General features: G+C 42.3%; 1 protein-coding gene and 1 non-coding gene across 2 annotated transcripts; both read left to right on the forward strand.

Moving 5' to 3' along the window:
* Nucleotides 1-3,814: 3,814 nt before the first annotated feature.
* TRNAI-AAU (transfer RNA isoleucine (anticodon AAU)) lies at nt 3,815-3,888 on the forward strand. The gene has a single exon. It is a non-coding gene; the product is annotated as a tRNA-Ile (tRNA).
* Nucleotides 3,889-5,215: 1,327 nt separating this feature from the next.
* ZNF839 (zinc finger protein 839) lies at nt 5,216-19,614 on the forward strand. The gene is made up of 7 exons (XM_066629227.1): nt 5,216-5,563; nt 8,882-9,811; nt 10,258-10,488; nt 11,178-11,270; nt 13,536-13,667; nt 16,677-16,794; nt 18,628-19,614. Exons 2-7 carry the CDS (start codon nt 9,218-9,220, stop codon nt 19,185-19,187), a joined length of 1,728 nt encoding a protein of 575 aa, XP_066485324.1. The 5' UTR covers nt 5,216-5,563; nt 8,882-9,217; the 3' UTR covers nt 19,188-19,614.
* The last annotated feature ends 204 nt before the right edge of the window (nt 19,615-19,818 follow it).

The following is a 19,818-nucleotide window of genomic DNA, read 5'->3' on the forward strand; positions in this document are numbered from 1 at the left end:
TCCACCCCTTTTTGGGAAGGGATGGGGGAAGGCAGCAATGTGACCCGCTGGATTGTGCTTGTTTGGAGGGGCGCAGGAGCTTGCCTCAAGTGACAAGGTTCTGCTTCACGCCAATTGATTAAGGGCCAATTGATTAAGATGCTATTCAACTTACTGGGCAGATGATTACAGGGCTGAGGCACCTTCCTTATGAGGAAAGGCTATGGCGTTTGGGCCTCTTCAGCCTAGAAAAGAGACGCCTGAGGGCGGACATGATTGAGACATACAAAATTATGCATGGGAAGGATAGAGTGGATAGAGAGATGCTCTTTACACTCTCACATAACACCAGAACCAGGGGACCTCCACTAAAATTGAGTGTTGGGAGAGTTAGGACAGACAAAAGAAAATATTTCTTTACTCAGCGTGTGGTCGGTCTGTGGAACTCCTTGCCGCATGATGTGGTGAGGGCATCTGGCCTGGATGCCTTTAAAAGGGGATTGGACAAGTTTCTGGAGGAAAAATCCATTATGGGTTACAAGCCATGATGTGTATGTGCAACCTCCTGATTTTAGAAGTAGGCTACCTCAGAATGCAAGATGCAAGGGAGGGCACCAGGTTGCAGGTCTCTTGTTGTCTGGTGTGCTCCCTGTTACAAGAGATATTGAAGTGTGTATTACCATTCAAACTGGAAACATTTCTCTTAAATGCGACATCAGAAATTAAGAATCAGAAAATAAATATTTTATTCTAAATATTCGTTTAGTGGCAAGAATAGTGTATAAGTAAAATCTGAAGCCTTTTAATGATTGGATAGATCATTTTAGATAAAAAAATATTGATTGTTTAGTTAAATTATTAATCAGTAGATTAACAAATATGATAATTTTTGTATTGATGAATAATTTTGTTTTCAGACACTAGTAATTTTTTTGGGGGGAGGGGACTAATGTATGTTGTAATCGATGGCAATTACCCTCATGTGTAACCTGTGTAGTCCCAGCCCTAAGTCTAACCTATTTTCCTTACCTGTATCTGTAATAAATAAATAAACTTTGTTGCAAAAAATAAATAAATCCCAATCTGGATCAGGGCTAGGGCTGATAGATGTAGAGGGTGTTCAATTTTTTTTCTCTGTGCCATTTCCTGCTGAAAATCTCTCCTATAGGTGCATCTTGATTCTCGGATGATAGACAAGATCAGGACCCATTTGCCTCTCTGAGCTGCTCTCTGATACCTTCAAACTCCTCCATGGCTCTTTTAAATGCTGAACTTTCCAGGCAGCAACTTCTTTCCATTCCTGCCCTGGAGAAAGTTCCAGCTTTACTGGTTTTACAACACTGTAGGTCCCGAACCGTGGATATGCCCTCCTGCTGTACTCCAAACACAACGAGAGTTGTACTCTGGTCATGTTTGGAGGCCCTTCTGAGGGCCAGGGATGTCATATGCGGTCTCCTTGACCCGCAGGAGGCCCTCTAAGGCCTCAAGTAGGCCGAAAATTGGCACTTCTGATTTTTGGCCAAAAACCGGTAGTGCCAATTTTTGACCTTCCAGAAGCCTTAGAGAGCCTCCTGAGGGTTGGGGAGGCAGCACACTGAATGCAGCCAGACCATAGCTTTAGTCGCATTCGGAGGACAGCAGGTGAGGAGAACTACGAATTTGATTATACACAGACTTCAATATCCATGGGAGGTCCAGGAACAGATCCCCTGTGGATACTGAGGAACCACCTGTATTTCTTCTTCTGCTGAGTGACTTCACTGTGCATACTGAGATTACCAGGAGCTGTGTACAATCCAAATACGCCCTTGGGCAGGCGCAACTCTCTTGCACAGCCCGGGATTGTCACAAACATGCCAGGACTGTCACAAACATGATGACTTGTGAGTTGGGAAAGCCAGCGCATGGATGTGCACTGGCCTCCCCATGCCAACACTCCAATCGGGAGCCAGGTGAGTTTCCTGCCCTTTCCTGGACAGGGCACAGGAGTCTGGGGGGAGGAGCATGGGGAGGGCGGAAGAGAGGAGTTTTGGGACCGGGAGTGAGCGAGTGGTGGATGGACCTGTGGGTGGGCGGCAGGGAAGCGGAAGGCAAGGCCAAGATCTGGCACTTTTGCCAGATTCTAGCCCTGTTCCTGGGCTGCTTGGATTTGTGCCACCCCTTTAGGTGGCGCAGATCTGTGTAGACCCAATTGAGGCTTCTGTGGTTCTACCTGGGGTAGGGGGACTTATTTTCTCTTGCCTTGCGGCTGGTTGTGGCTTGGCCCAAACTTGCACTGGATATAGCGCAGCCTACCAGCCTACCTGTTCCAGCGCAAGTTAAGATTGTGCTGTCAGAATTTCATAATAATAATAATAATAGACTTTATTTGTATCCCGCCCTTCTCCCTAAAAAGGGACCCATGACTGGCCTCCATGATTATCATAGACTTGTCTGTAGCAAATTCTGCTCCTACGCAGGAGGAAGAGCATACTTTGGACTTCTTTTACTGACCTCTCCATCACTGCCTAGGACCTAGCCAATCCACAAGATGATGTGGAGGCTGCAGTTGCAATCCTAACCACACTTTCCTGAGAGTAAGCCCCATTGAACAAAATAGGGCTTACTTCTGAGTAGAACCTGGTTAGGATTGTGCCCTCAGTCAGCTCTACTACACCCTGCCTAGGCTGACCAACTGAGGCTGCAATCCTATCCCCACTTACCTGGAAGTAAGTCCCGTTGATTATAATGGAACTTCTTTCTGAGTTCTGAATTATAGCTCAGGAAAATGTGCATAGGTTCTCAACTTCAATTTAAATCTAAGTACTTTGACTTTAGGGGAAGTGACTATATCCTGAAGGAGAAAACTCAGTAACAAGGAAAAGGAGTTATATAAACAAAATGTGTTGGAATTACAAATTAGGGATTTGGCAATGAGAACTGTCAGCATCAAGGGAGGAAGAAACCACATGGAAGGGCTGAAATGTTCTTGTGTGATTCTCAGCATAAGCCTATGCATGTCTACTTGGAAGTAAGCCCCATTGAGTTCTGTGGGATTGACTCCCAAGTAAATATATCTAGGATTGTGGCTTTATTCTATCTACTGCATCAGGTGATCTGTATATCACCTTCACTTTGCTATGAATAGTTTCTGTGCAATTTTGTTGCAATGTGGCTTGCAAAGCGTTTTGTTCCTACATTGCAATAATACTGGACTAACAGCCCAATCCTATGCATGTCCACTCAGAAGTAAGTCCCATTGTAGTCAATGAGGCTTACTCTCCAGAAAGTGTGGATAGGATTGGGCTGTGAGACAGAATAATAATAAATAAATAATAAACTTTATTTATATCCCGCCCTTCTCCCTAAAGGGACCCAGGGCAGCAGAATGGATTCTGTGCATTGAAATAATGCAGTTCTGTCAGTCAAAACAGTGTGCAATTCTGTCCCATTCAAAAATTCGAGCAGCAAAAGTACTGTGTTTGCAGTAAGGGACATATAAATGTAGTATAGTTCTGTGACTGGCATGCATGAATCTTAGAATGTTTCAAACTCCATAAGGGACCTCATTTCTTCTCTTTTTTAGGGTTTTTAAGGCTGCAATACTATCCACACTTACCTGGGAGTAAGCCCAATTGACCAAAATGGGACTTACTTTAGAGTAGACATGTATAGGATTGGGCTGTAAGAATCCTTTGAATGTTCACTCGCTGTGTCACAGCCATCAAGTTGAACAGCAGGCACAAATGCCTAGTTTTGCAGTGAAAATATACACGATTTGAACAAATTCAAACATTTAGCAATTGAGCATGTACACTATAGCAGAAACAAAACGCAGAGAAACCACTCATGAGTTGGCCGGTTAGCTCAGTTGGTTAGAGCGTGGTGCTAATAACGCCAAGGTCGCGGGTTCGATCCCCGTACGGGCCAAGAAGTATTATTTTGCTTCTGAACAGTATATTCTTAATTTGTCAAAAAATCATTTCTACAAAACGCTTGTGTGTGATCTAATAAATTCATTTCTATGCAGAGGAGGTAATTTGTTCGTTTTTGTAAAAAAAATTGCAATATATGCTGCATCTAGCAGACCTTGGAGAAAAAATATGGATGAAATTAAAAATAAAGGAGTCTGACCTTAAGAATAACACTGAAGAAATCTCCGTTGTACGGTGGAGTGAAAGATATCTAGGCTTCATCCTACGCTATTAGCTTTACACCCTCCTAGCTGCCAGGTCTGCAAACCAACCAAGGCTGCAATCCTATCCACACTTAACTGGGAGTAAGCCCTATTGGCACTAATGGGACTTACTTCTGAGTAGGCATGCCGCGGCTTGGGCTCCAAGTAGGCTTAGGATGCAATCCTGTCCACACTACCTGGGAGTAAGCCCCATTGACTAGCATGGGACTTACTTCTCAGTAGACATGCATGGATTGGACTACAAGGCTGCAATCCTATCCACAGTTACTTGGGAGTAAGCCCTATTGACACTAATGAGACTTACTTCTGAGTAGGCATGCACAGGATTAGGCTCCAAGTCAGAATACAGTACTTGATTTTTCTTTTTGCCATCTCCTTCGGACCCAGTAATGTTTTTTTACTTTGACTTGAGCAATACCATCTTTAACTTTAATTAAATTAATTAAAATTAATTAATTAATTAGTTTCTTCTAATTGCCTCCAAAAAGCTAATTAAAAACACACACCAGCCCACAGTTCCCCTTTGCTTTTATTTGCATTGGCCCCAAATTCAAAGGTATCACCAAGCTCCCCTTGACTCTCAAGTTTAATAAGCCCTGCCCTGGCTGCACAGGATTCCAACACGCTTTTGGAACAATTTTATCCCTGCCCGGCTTCCATACCCCGCTCCCCTTCCTGCGATGCACATTACTCAACGGCGGCAACGGAGAGTTTCCTATTGGCCCGTAGTTCGTTGCCTTGCTCCTATTGGTCATTGCTTCCTATTGGTCCGTCATTCGTTTCTATGTTTCTATTGGACCGTGGTTCTTGCCTTGTGCCTATCTTTCCTTCCTTCCTATTGGCCCGTCATGCGTTACCTTGTTCCTATTGGCCTGTGCTTCCCATTGGTCGGCCGTTGGTTGCCTGGCTTTCTCAGTCCGTCACCAAGATGGCGGATGGTAAGGAGAGGGATGCTGTTGTTCCGGAGGGCTCGGCCGGTTCTCAGGCGGCAGCCTCACCGTGTGGGACTCTTCTCTGCCCGCAGCCGGGCAGGAGCTGGCCCGCGCCGGTGCCTGATTCCGGCTGCGTGAGTTCGAGCCAGGCGGTGGCCGGAGAAGGACAGGAGAGGCCCATCCAGGAGGCGTCTCCCCCGCCAGTGGGGAGGAGGCGGCAGGGACCCCCACCGGGCCAGGGTCTGCGGCCCCGCTACGTCCCACTGAGCCTGCCTTGTCCCCGCAGGAGAGCGGCCTGCGCGTCCCTCCGCCCCCCTTTCTGGTGCAGGGTGGCAGCTCAGCCCCTTCCTCCTCCTCCTGGTTGAGGTCTCTGCCTGTCTCCCAGATCCTGCACACCGTGGCCCAGCGGGTCGCCCGCCCACAGGGCAAGCCCAAGACGGCGGCTGTGGCTCACAAAAGATTTCTTCCGCCCACGGTATTGTCTATTACTTATAGAAATTTTACTGTCCCTTCCTACCCTACTAAGGGCACTCAAGGTGGCTTACAAATAAAGCAGTACTGAAACATTGATATGTGCCTGTATGTGTGTGTGTGTGTGTGTGTGTGTATATATATATATATATATAGCACCAAGACCCACTTTTTAAGTCATTTCTGCCCAGCGTTGCATATGCACAGTGTTTCAGTTTCCATGGGGCTGAATAAGTTTTCCTTGTTAGCTATCAGCTTGTCAATTTGATGACCCACTGGTGAAGTCCCAACCCACAGTTTGGGAACTGCTAATATATACAGTGAAAACAATAAACTTGAGTCATGGTTTATTGGATTACGTGTGGTTGGTCTGTGGAACTCCTTGCCACAGGATGTGGTGATTGCATCTGGCCTAGATGCCTTTAACAGGGAATTGGACAAGTTTCTGGAGGAAAAATCCATTACAGGTTACAAGCCATGATGTGTATGTGCAACCTCCTGATTTTAGAAATAGGCTATGTCAGATGCAAGGGAGGGCACCAGGATGCAGGTCTCTTGTTATCTGCTGTGCTCCCTGGGGCATTTGGTGGGCCACTGTGAGATACAGGAAGCTGGACTAGATGGGTCTGTGGCCTGATCCAGTGAGGCTGTTCTTATGTTAAAAATACATCATTAAAGAAAAGCCTACACAGGGATCAAGGTGAGGTTGTGATGAAATATGGAACTTTTTTGAGTGCCAACATGACTTTTTTTTTACTTCTTTGCCTAAAGAAACAAAGTCACAAACTGTGTCTAATGCACAAACCTTTTTTAAAACACAAAATTATTAAAAATATTGCATACAATTATTTTCAGGCTATGGGCATAAGGGGTATATGAAACATAAATGAATTTTGTGCTTAGATTTGGGCCCTATCCCCAAGATCTCTCTTGCAGGTATTCCAAAATATGGAAAAATCCAATATGCAAACTGCTTCTGGTACCAAGCACTTCAGATAAGAGGTGCCCAACCTGTATTGTTATACCTTATAACTTATATGCACTCTTCTTTCATTTGATAGTGAAATGTTCCAGGGACCCAGGCCTGGTCCATCCATCAGAACAACTGAGGGGGCTGAGGATTGGCAGGGGATGCCATCTTGCCTCCACTACCCCTCCTTATTCTTCTGCTTCCTGGATTGGAAAAGGAATAGGAGGTTAGAGTGGAAGAGGAAATATGGAGGAAAGAAGAGCAGTGGGCTACAGCATCAGAGATTTGTTTATTATTTAATAGATTTTTATGCCACCTTTCTTATGCCTGAGCAAATGCCCATGGCGGCTTACAATTCCAGGTTAAAAATATAATATATAATATAATATATAAAAGAATAAAATCATAGCAGGGACTATACAAGCAATTAGAGGAGGGCAACTATTTATAACCAAAGCACTGCTACAGAGGCATGGGGGGGGGGAAACGGAACACAATGACACATCACCAGAATACTTTCTCTCCTTCACACTCCCTCTTTTTTCAGGCCCCCTTTTCCAATCCAGGGAGCAGGAAGAGCAAAGGCTGGTAGATTGCTAAATTAAAGGGACAGAATTTGGCATGCTGCCTCAAGTGCCAGGTACCAGGAGGTTTTGGACTTGCCCTCCAGGGATGGTTCTACCAGGTTTAGTTTCTTTTGAATGAGAGATTACTGGAGTTCATCACTGGAGCTCAATAGATTACAAGCTCCTTGGAGGCTGGGACTTGTCTCTTTAGGAAATGTCATGTACTTTGATGGTGCTATGTAAGTACTGGGAATAAATTATAAAAGGACATGACAGGTCCATTCAGTGTAATATATGCCCTTTATTACAGGGCATTAGAGCTCTGTAGCCCTGGAAGAATTGAAACCAAGTACTCCAAAAGGCAAGGTGACACCCTGGGGCTAGTTCAGACATTCAAGTACTGTATATTGCTTGATTGTACATCGCTGTACATTGTACGAGTACAAGTACTATATATCACTTGATTACTGTATGCTTGATTATTGTTTATGTAACTTTCAGCAGAATGTGAAAGGTCACTCCTCTGAAAAGTATTGGTTGAAGTGACACTGACTGATGTAAAAGTTTTTCCCCTTTCCTTTTCGGGTGCATTCATTTACTTACTTGTCAGTAATCATTTGGTGCTACAGATGACAATACATGCATGTGTGAAACTGTCCTATTAATTAGTTAATTGGGTATGAACTTTCATGTGTAGCATGTATGAAATAGACTGAACAATGGTATGGGGTACATATATGTGCATGCATGCTTTCATGTAGATGTACATGATATATACATGATATACATTTGTAAATATACACACAATTTTGGGCAGGCCTCTGCAGCGTCATTGCCTGACACCCTCATGTAAGGGTGGGAAGCAAACTTTGTCTGCACTCAGCAGAGAAACTTTAGATGCCTTTGCTAGATGAAATATGTGTTGTGACTACATTTGGCTGAGGCACTCAGCTGAGTGCAGCTTAACCCTGCACTTGTCTCTGCAGTTTTAGCCAAGGCATCCAACAGCCCCCATCCCTGTACTTCCTTTTCTTGCTCTGGAGCAATTGCTTCCCAGCCAAAGACCCACATGTTCTTGGTGGCAGTTGTGTTGGGGTCAGCTCACGTTCTCAAGTTGACTTACAGCAGTTTAAAATACAACCACAATAATGCTAAAAATAAGTTAAGTGGCGGTTTGAGCAGATTGTACTTTCTGACTGGGAGGGAGAAGAGGCCCCATTCAGCTACTGATGGGGCCATGCTGGTTTCTCTTTACTATGATGTTCTTCTTGAGAGGTAGGGAATACAATCTTCTAGTGTCACTAAGCTCTCTTTGGCCTTGGTTTAGATTGTCAGATATTTAAGCTGACGTGTGTTTTGCATCCCTGGAATCTAATTTCTTTTTCAGCAACCCGGATAATGTTGCATGAATCTCAGGGAGCATTTTATTTTTACAGGTAGCATTGCTGGTATACATGATATATATTAACTTCTCAATAAAAAGGAACAACTATTTTTATTGTTGAGAAAAATGTGATGGTCTTTATTGGTTTCATGTTAAAAAATATGTAGAAGGTCTTATATAACTTTGGGCGCAATCCTTACCATTTTTTCCAGCACTGGCATAGCTGTGCCAGTGGGGCATGTGCTACATCCTGCAGTTGGGGGGTAGTTATGGAGGCCTCCACAAGGTAAGGCAATGTTTGTTCTCTTACCTCGGAGATCCATTGCCTGTATGCCAGTGCTGGAAAATTGGTTAGGATTGTGGCCTTTGTGCTGAAATGATTGTGCCTTCTTTTTCTTAAAGCAATTGGAAGCCATCCAGGTCCATGTACAGCCTGAGCAAACCAAAGAAAATGAAAGGCCAGCATCATCTTTTGCACCAGTTAAATGTAGAAATGAAACTTCGTCTCAGCCAGCTGAGAAGCACTTCAGGGGTTTAGGGCTCAATGTCATTGACCCCCAAATTATTCGGATACAGCCCATTACAGGAAGTGGATCACAGCAATATTTGTTATATAATTCTTCTGAACCAACTGTTCAGCTACTTCTGCAGAGACCTTTGCATCCCCTTGGACAAGTGTCTTTAGATAAGACGACCACACCTAGAATATTAAATGGACAAAAAGCCAATTCTGTTACAATGGCTGCAGCAGTCTCTCCAGATGTTACTCTCATTTCAGCTTGTTCACCAAACTCCATTACAAACCATGAGAAGAAGCAAAAAATACAAAAGTTTAAAAAATCCCTAAAGGTGAAAACTCGTTCTGGACGGATTTCACGCCCTCCCAAATATAAAGCCAAGGATTATAAATTCATTAAGATTGAGGACTTAGCTGACTGTCACCAGTCTGATTCGGATGACTATTCTGAGCTGAGCGTAGAAGATGACGAAGAAGGGAAGGCGGCAGAAGCACCTTCATTATTTGGTTCCTTGAACTATGACCTGAGGCCAAAATTGTTTAAATGTCAAACTTGTGAGAAGTCCTACATAGGAAAAGGAGGATTAGCACGGCATTATAAACTTAATCCAGACCATGGGCAGCAAGAATCTTCACAATCTTCCTCTGTAAATAGACCTCATAGAATGGCATTGCTGGGGGACATTGGAAAGATTAACAGTGAAAGTGTCTATCAGAATTCTTCACTTCCACCACCACGAACTGTCGCTTTAATAAATGAAAATGCACTAGCTATAGATGTTGGAAAGAATCTTTCTTCAGAGATTGGACAACAGGTAAAAAAAAAGTTGTCATTCTCCCCCTCCTTAATAAAGTTTCAAGGAAGTAGGAGTAATTCAGCTTTACCAATTATTTAAGGAGTGCATCCCTCCCCTACTCTACCTATCATTCTCCCCTTCCACCATGCACATGGACATACATTGCACTTGCATGACATTGTAGTGAAACAAAACTAGGCTGCCATCAGTGGCACTGTGTGGTTTCAGAAAAGGAACTGTCTATCTTACTTGATGGGAGGTGAGTTAGGACAACTGCTTATGGCTGTTACTTTCATAGATTTACAGGCTTGTTACTGTTTAAAATTGAATAGTGTAAAGTTGGGTCTGTGAATAGTGTAAAGTTGGGAATAGTGTTATGTTGGGTCTGTGACTGTAAATAAAGAGAAAGAATAGTGTAAAGGCAAAACTTTTTAAAGGGTACATGTTTTTGTTTTTTTAAAAAGTCTGGTACATGTGTAGAAGACAGAATATTTGAAGAACAACAAAATGCCCACTTATTACACGTGGGTTCCAGAAGACCCAGACGACCAAGAAGATGTAGCCGACCAAAGATGCCTGAAAGATCAAGGTATTCTGGAAGATTTAACAGATCCAGTCAGTTCCCTTCCAAGTCACTTAATAATATGTCAGCAGAGCACCAAAGTGTATTTAGAAGGAAAGCTAGGCTAAAAGAGGTACGGTTTCTTTTACAATTGTTTATGCTTATTTGACCAGTGATGTCCAGAATCTGCCTCATTTCATAAAGGAAGGCTGCGACACTGCAATCAGATGGTTAGATTAATAAATTAAAAGTATTTTGATAACCTAAAAAGATGTATAATTAAACAGAATTTCTTTGAAGTGTTTAATATAAGTACTCATAAAACTACAAGTGACAACCAGGGAAGAATGCATTTGAGATAGTGCCTTCTGCTAAGGCATGGTATGCATAATTTGACAAGTGTGCTTTTTATCAAGTTGTTATTCATGTGTAAACTTTTGCAATTAGAATCCAGTAGCTCATATATACTACCCTCATACAAATACAGAGTGGTTTGTTAATGTATGCCTATTATAAAATATCAATTTGTGTGCTTTTTGCACATGTTGGTGTACATGTTTTGTAGGTCCGTTTCTTTCCACAGATAGACCCATCCCCTTGTAGGAAGAGTGTTGTATGAAGTGTTCCTTAGTTATAACTGCTAGACAGTTCTTTAAACATACTTTCTTGTCCTGGCAATCAAGATGGGAACTAGTTCCTAACATTGTCATTTTCTCAGCAACTTATTTTCTTATAAGGTCATGTATTCACCTTTCTCTGCATGATGTGTTTAGGTTTTGTAGTTTTAACATTATAGCTTTTTAAAATAAATTGTCTTAACAGCTGATTCAGCAATGTGCCAATGAAGATTTCATGGAATTGGCTGTTCCACGCTTTACAACACTAGTTACTGTATTCGAATTCCTGCTGATGAAGGTAAGTTTAATAATAAATACTGAAATCAAGAGGATTTGTATGCCTATAAATAAACTATTTCTTTCAGATTCTCCCATGGATGACATAACCCATGGAGGTGGGTTGGGTCAGAACAAAAAGTGGATATGCCAAATTAATTAGGACCACATGGAATTGTAAGGAGGAAGAGTAAAAAAGTGAGATCCCTCACTTTCTTCAACTTGCTCTAAATGATTATGGGAAAAATCTTTATATTTCTGTTTTTAGGGAAAACCTTGAGGCCTCCCTTACCTTGAGGAGGCCTCAAGGCCTTGCTTGTGACTGCCTCCCCATCGCAGGATGCAGCGCATGCCCCGTTGGCATGGCTGCATTTGCGCTGGAAGGTTGGATAGGATTTGACCCCCAAAAAGACATCAGGCAGAGAGGTAAATCATGGAAGGTTTAATACAGGACTCTTTGGAAAGATTCAGAATACATTTTTAAACATTGCTTTGTAAGATATTGTGTATATCATTATGTTTATCTATGGATGTGAGTGATATTATGGCTTGTGAATATGCCAGTATTTATATAGCTTCTTGTTTTTAACCAGGTAGGAAAAAACTATGCTGCAAAAGCAGTCTTTCCAGATGTATATAAGGAATTTGAAGAATTGCATGCTATGGTAAAGAAAATGTGCCAAGATTATTTCAGTGATCCTGAATTAAGCAAGGTTGTGGAAATAAAAAATCACAAGGTAACAATATGCTGGGGAATTGGTCTTATGTTGTTGCTGTTAGCAACTTTTAGTCACAGTGGACGTAGATGAAATCAGACAGCACACATTCTTGAAAAGAAGGAAAGTGATAGGTAATTGCAAATGCAAATTGCAAATGCTGATCTACTGGATATCAGATAAAACAAAAGTTATAACAAAGTATAGTTCACAGTAAAATAAAAAATAAAAAAATGTTTAAAGTGAATGCAATAAGTGGGTATGTTTATCTTTCTTACAAAACTGAGTGACTTTACAAAACATATTCAAAGTTATTTATTGTGTATTGCAAGCAGGGTATTCTGGGGAGAACATAAGAGCAGTTACGCTGGATCAGGCCATAGGCTCATTTAGTCCAGCTTCCTGTATCTTGCATTGGACCACCAGATGCCCCAGGGAGCACACAAGAGATAACGAGACATGCATCCTGGTGCCCTCCCTTGCATCTGGCATTCTGATACATAGCCCATTTCTAAAATCAGGAGGTTGCACATACACATCATGGCTTGTAATCAGTGATGGATTTTTCCTCCAGAAATGTGTCCAATTCCCTTTTAAAGGTGTTTATGCCCAATGCCATCACCTCATCCTGTGGCAAGGAGTTCCACAGACCAACCACACGCTGAGTAAACAAATATTTTCTCTTGTCTGTCCTAACTTTCCCAACACTCAATTTTAGTGGATGTCCCCTGGTTCTGGTGTTGTGCGAGAGGGCATCTCTCTAGAGAGCATCTCTCTATCCACTCTATCCTTCCTGTGCATAATTTTGTATGTCTCAATGATGTCCCCCCTCAGGCGCCTCTTTTCTAGGCTGAAAAGTTCCCAATCCAGGAAGGACCTGCCCTCCAATTCCCTGACTGGAGTTTCCTCAGTAGCCTTTGGTGGGGGATCATGTTGAATGCCTTCTGAAAGTCCAGATATGTAATATCCACAGGTTCTCCCACATCCACATGCCTGTTGACCTTTCCAAAGAATTCTAAAAGGTTCGTGAGGCAAGACTTACCCTTACAGAAGCCATGCTGATTGATTCTCCCTCAGCAAGTCTTGTTCATCTATGTGTTTTGAGATTCTATCTTTGATGAGGCATTCCGTAATTTTACCTGGAGTAGACATTAGGCTGACTGGTCTATAGTTTTCTGGGTCTCCACTCCTTCCCTTTTTAAAGATTGGTGTAACATTTGCTATCCTCTAATCTTCTGGCACCGTGGCCATTTTAAGGAACAAGTTGCATATTTTAGTCAAGAGATGAAAGCAGATCAAAGCAAAGAGGAAAGCAGATAAAAATTGCTTGTTTTAGGTTTTAACTGATTTTCTGATTTCCTGTTAGTAAGACTTCTGAAATGGTCGGAAGTTGTCCATACCTGTCCTGGACTACAAATAATCTTAGTATATAAGACCATTAACAAAATATTATCAAGCTTACTATAGTATTTTCATTATTTCTACATGAATGCTTTGTTTTTGACCAGGTTCTTTTCTTTTACACTTAAAGACAAGATTACCCCTGAAATATTCTTCTTTTTCTTCTATAGGTGGCTGACTCGCTAGGCATTACAGACATTCTTAGACTGCAAAAGATTCATGGAGACTTTTCCCCTGAATGTATCAAAAGTACCCATGATTATGTGGTTACAGAGATTTTGGGACAGAAACGAGCAGCTGAGGCATAAAATGTGTGAATTTCACTATATTCTGGTATACAAATGTTGCAGCTTTCTGTACTTTTTGATGTATTAGGTTTTTTGTATGGGGCTATGTTTTGTTCTCAACAAGTTCAATCTCCTTTGTCAGCATTGGTTAAAAATTGCTTGCTTTCTTCTCCACTAAATCTGAATTTTGCCTGTGTCTACATCAGTTACTTGTCGTTTTTTTATTACACAGCTTTAATGCCACTTTTGTATACAGGTGTGCCTCGGTATCTGCAGGGGTTATGTTCCAGAACCCCCCTGTGGTTAACTGAAACCATGGATACCAGTGAATGCCCCCCACCCTCTGGAGGCGAGGGGAACTCTACTCCCCTTGCCTCTGGAGGGTCCTCTGAGCCCAGCAGAAGCCATGGACATCTGAGTCCTTGGCTGGGCTTAGACTGAGCCTGAGAAGGCAAAAAACATGACTTCTGGTTTGTCCGTAATACCGAAGTGACGTTTTAAATTCTTATAAGGCATTAAGAGGCCCAAGGAAGCTGGAGGGAAGCCCACAGACTGGTCCATGGATACGTGAATTCACAGATACAGGCTCAGCGGATATGGGGCCCCCTGTACAATCAGACATAACTTATTAAAGCATGCCCTATAATTAACTCCTTTCAATAGCCTTGACACTAGTACATTTGTTGATTGCATTAATATTCTGTCTTCCATGATATAACACAAGGCAAGGTACATAGGATTCTCAAGCAGTATTCCAGGCATTGATCAGGCCAAGACTTGGCTTCAGTATTTTCCCTTCAGAGCATATGCAGGGCTTTTTTTTCTAATGGAATGCACCAGAAGGGCGTTCTGGCACCTTTTTAATGCACCTTTTTGATGGGCTTCCCCCGCAACAGGCAGCCGCTGCGCTCAGTTCCGCCTCCCAGCCCGGCACCTGCCTCCCTCCCTCCCTCCCCTCGAAAGCACAGCCACTGAACGAGGGTCCCCCCAGCCTCCCCCGCCCAGCCCACCACAACCCCCCCATAGGGCTCCTCTTCTCCCCCCACCCCATCCTTTCGCAGGCAGGGTTCCTCCTGCACCAGGCAACTCTGGCTGACAAGTCTAATGGGACTTACTTCTGAGGAGACAGGCAGAGGAGGGGCTCTGAGTCCTCTCCACACTTTCCTTGGAGGAAGCCCCACTGCCTCTACTGGGACTGACTTCTGAGTAGACAGGCACAGGATTGGGCCCTGAGGCTGCCATCCTATCCACAGTAAGCCCCATTCACTATAATGGAACTTACTTCTGAGTAGACAGGCACAGGATTGGACTCTAAGGCTGCCATCCTATCCACAGTAAGCCCCATTCACTAAAGTGGACTTCTGAGTAAACATGCATAGGATTGGGCTCTTAGGCTGCAATTCTAGGCACTTTCCTGGGAGTAAGCTCCATTGACTAGAATGAGACTTACTTCAGAGTATACATACCTAGGATTGGGCTCTTAATCCTGGCAGAGATATATATCTGCACCCATTTTCACATGCTAAGGGCAGGTGAAAAGGGATTTTACGGGTGTACAACGTGCTGTCCAGCCTTGCCAGAGATCCTCCTCATCCTTCCCCCACAAGCATGCTCTCCGCCAGCCAGAGTTTGCAGCTCCTCTCCAGCAATACACAGCAGCTGCTCAGGGCAGCAGAGAACATACAATTGCATGCCAAGCACTTTCCCAAAGACACAGAGTATTCTGATACCTGAATTAAACCATATTTAATAGCTTGTTTGCAAACGTAGCTGTTTCTGTGTGCACCTAAGGACCCCTCTTGTGTAAGAATTCCTTTTTTGTTCTTACTCCCACAGTTGCTTAGAGTAATTTTACTACATGGAACTCATGTAAGCCATTTGCCGGAATCCGTTCACTGCTTCCTCTCCTCGAAGTAGTGCCACACTACATACTATATGCTACAAATGCACCTGTACAGTATTTTTCCCCATGTGTAGAAAAAGTAGCTAGGGGGAAGGGGATGTGGAGATTGACAGCCCAATCCTATGCGTGTCTACTCAGAAGTAAGTTCAGCTTTAGGGGGGAGCACATAAAAAATATTTTATTTCTCCAATAAAAAATGGTTTATAAATAAATGATTAACAAGTTGTGAGTTCCTGCACCTTTTTTTTTTTAACAAAAAAGCACTGAGCATATGTATTACAGTAGGAATTAATCAAACTAAACTTTTTGCAAAACATGACAAGTTATGAATAGCACATACTAGAGCAGGGGTGCTCAATAGGTGGATCACAATCTACCGGTAGATCGCGAGGCAAAATGAGTAGATTGCGGCGTGCCGACCCCCCCCTTCAGGTGCCTCTGGGAGGAAACGCTGGGAGTAAGGCCCATTGTACTCAATGGGGCTTACTCCCAGGTAAGTGTGGCTAGGATTGCAGCCTCACAGCCTAATCCTAGGCATGTCTACTCAGGAGGAAGTCCTGTTATACTCAGTGGGGCTCAAGGTACACCAACATACATTGTACACATAAATGTTATATGTTATGATGGCGCGAACATTGTGAAAAAAACTCTGGTAGATCTCTGGGCCTTGCTGGGTTTCAAAGTAGCTCTCGAGCCAAAAAAGTGTGAGCACCCCTGTACTAGAGCCTTGGTAGTGGCTAAGAAACTGAGCTGTGAGTCAGGGCATTTGTGGTTTGAGTCTCACCTCTGCTGTGAACTCACTAGATTAGCAGCTCCCCAGCTGTAATATAGGGGTGCCCCTTACTTTCAACCACCATATCAGGTTAGGATTACATAGCAATCACACATATGAAGTGTTTTGCCGCTTGAAAACACCACGTAAATGCCAAGTGTTATTTTTGTAGTACAAAGAACATTACTGCATAGTCTGGTCTGGTAGTCATTTCTGAAATGTATCTCTGAAGATTTTACCATTTTTCCAGAGTTTTAAAGAGACATTTCTGTGTGTCTGATCCCTCTGATATTGGATAAATATGTAGGTTAGAAAGAAAAATCAACTCATCCAATTCTTACATCAACAGAGTTCAGATGAAATATTGCCATTTGCAAAAAAGACCGGGAAGGAAAGCCTGTTGGAAAATGTGAACATCAATGATTCAAGACCCAGTGGAGTGAAGGAAAGGAATTCTATAAATGAAGGTGGTATTTGAATCCAACCAACTCCATTCTCTTGTTAGCAAAGAAGATAGGATGTACAAATAGTTGCTGGTACAGGTTGAGTCTCATTATTCTCAAGGGTTACATTCCCAGAATTCACATGGATGGCAAAAATCTGCATTAAAGCAAATTCATTTAAAAAACAATGTCCTTTTGCTAGGTGACTTAAAAACAGCCTTGCTGACCTTTGTGATGCAAAACAGAGACATTAGGCAGACAATCCATCAATCATTCTCTCTCCAGGTGCTTAGAAAGGCTTCACTCTGAGCCAGCAACCCCTCCCTTCCCGCGGAGCAAAGTGATTATCTTTCATTCACCTGCTCTAGGGGGAGGGGTTGCTTGCCTTGGAATGAAGCCTGGAGAGAGAACGATTGATGGATTGTCAGTTGGCTGCCCTCTCTCTAATTAACAGACTTGTTAAATGACTGTTTTCCTTTAGGGCCCTTCTCATCTCATTGAAATAGAAAAATCCTTGGATAATTAGATTATACCTGTAATCACTTGCATGACTGTCTCTCTGCAACAGTCAGAAAAGCAGTTTTTAAAAACTGATTTTAAAGGGATGCATTTCCCCCTTTCTTCAGGGATCAGCACATTCCTTTTCATTTGCAGTGGCCATTCGTGTTGAGTCAAATCCATGTATAACAAATCTGGAACTGTATTTATAAACAGAACAACCCCACAAAACCAGGCTAGACTAGATTGAGAAATTGGTCACTCAGCAAGCCTAGTGTCTGAGTGGGAATTTGAACCCAGATCTTGCTGGTTCAAGGCCAACACCTCACCCACAAAATCACACTGAACCTTTTTCTGTCCTTCCTTGAGTTTTTTGTTAATAGTACGAAAACATTGTTTTATCTCACTCTGTCCTTGTGTTTTTGATTTAGTAATTTCCCCTTCATTCTTTAGATTATTTTGAAAATGTAATTTTCTCAGCTTTGTGACCTCCTTCCTATATCACAAGTTTTTGAAGGTCACCTTCATTTAAAAAGATGTTTGCAGCGCAGTAATGGGTGGAGGGCATGTTCAAGAAACACAAGCTCAAAGCCCCCATGGGCATGCAAAACTAGTGTGTGGCCATCATGTTGCATTAATAACATGTTCTGGGATCAGAAGTAATTTATGAAATGTTTGTATCCTTTTTTGTACCACTTCTCAAATAGAGATTTAATGATGTTGACTCTTGTGATCTCAAATAATCCCAGTTAGGATCTAAAGGTTGGGCCTGCATTGGGGCTTTTCTGTTCCCATTTTGGAATTGTAGCTCTTCACACTACCTGAGAAAAGCTTCTTCTGAAGGCCCAAGGACCAGAGTGGGAACCAGCATGGTATCAGGCGATGCAGCTGGGAGTGAAAATAGTCAGTACTTGCACACTTCTGTGCAGAAATGCTTTCCTGCTTATGCAAGGAGGGTTTGCATCCTGGACCCTGTGACACAGGTCATAATTTCTATTTGTAGAGACTGGGAACTGAGGTGGAAGTATGCTCAAAGCTAATGAACAAAGCAGTGTTCTGGATGGCATGAACCCAGGACACTCAAGCCCAAGACAAGTGCTGAAATTAGACTTTTAATACAGTGTTTACCACTTGTGTGTGATGGGATCTGAAATTGTAAATGTAGCCAAACAAGAATCTGCCGTAGCTTTTAAACAAATGTTGCATAATGTTTTATTTCAGACTTTAAAATGCTGGTCAGTAATACCAATGTCATCTAGCAATGTTCTTATAATCAAAACACTATCCAATTGGTCTGTGTTTTTTTTTAAGAACAGGATAGTAAAGTGGGTTTTCTTGTGTTTTACTTGAAATGTTAAGGTTTTACTCCAGAAGAGAGCTGTGCTGCAGATAGTTTCTCTGGAAACAGAATACTGGAAAAAGGACAACATGAATCACTTGAACTAGAAGCTGATAATGATTATATAGATCCAGACCAGATCTGTGAGCCCATGAAAATGGCATCTGCGAATTCACAACCTTCAAGGATACCCAGATCAGATCATTCAGACAGCTTATCTTCATGGTGTGAAATACTGCCAACTGTCAGCACAGAAATATCACAGGAGAAAGTTGGGCAAGTAAACTCAAGTTGGAATGCAGCAAGTAAACAATATGAACCTGAGGTCTGTAACTTTGTAGTACCTGAAGTTGCTGGTCTGAATCCTGACTTATTGGTGCTTGAAGAAAATGATAATGAAAAATGTGAAGATCAGGAGGAAGCAATTAAGGATTCTCCTGTTGTCACCTGCTCTGGATTACCTCAGGGTTCTGCTCAATCTAAAAAAGCCTTCTCAATGAACACCATGTTTGTAGCTCATCCATTTGGGACTCCAGTACAGAGCCGTTGCTATACAAGCAGTTGCTCAGAAAACTCTTGACAGTCCTGTACAAAGTGACCACATTAATGTTCAGAGATAATGTGCTAGCCAAGAAGACTGAAAAACTTTTTGCTTGGCTTTTAACTCAAGGTTGCTGTTTTTATGATTTATTGTATTCTGTGTTTATTATTGTTTAAGATATAAGCTACATTGGATGCCATGATGTTGGGGGAGAAAGTTGGGATATATTTTCAAAAATTGTTTAAAGGGGGAGAAATAGTAATGTTTCAGGATTATGGATTATATAGGCAAAACATTCAAGCTTCTGATGAGCTTAATTTGCCTTAGTCTTGTGCATTGCTCCTACACTCACATAGCTGATGTTCTCTGGAAACTGGAGGAATCTTAGTTTTGCTTTCCTTGTAAGTGTGCATTACTAACTTGTTCTCAGAATAAAATGCTGTGTAATTTGCACTTTTTAATATAATTGATGGCCTCTTTAGACTGAATTTATTTGCCAAATAAATTAAACTGCTTTTTGACAATGTAAGCTATGTGGTGAATGAATGAAATCCCTTCCTCTCCATATTCAAGGAGGTATAGTCCTGTCTTCTGAGAACTAACTCCTTTTCAACAAATTCTGTGCTTCCATCTCTCTGTAGAGGTAGAGACCAGTTAGCACAATTCATCT

Source organism: Tiliqua scincoides, chromosome 1 (assembly GCF_035046505.1).
Source record: "Tiliqua scincoides isolate rTilSci1 chromosome 1, rTilSci1.hap2, whole genome shotgun sequence".
Taxonomy (NCBI): domain Eukaryota; kingdom Metazoa; phylum Chordata; class Lepidosauria; order Squamata; family Scincidae; genus Tiliqua; species Tiliqua scincoides.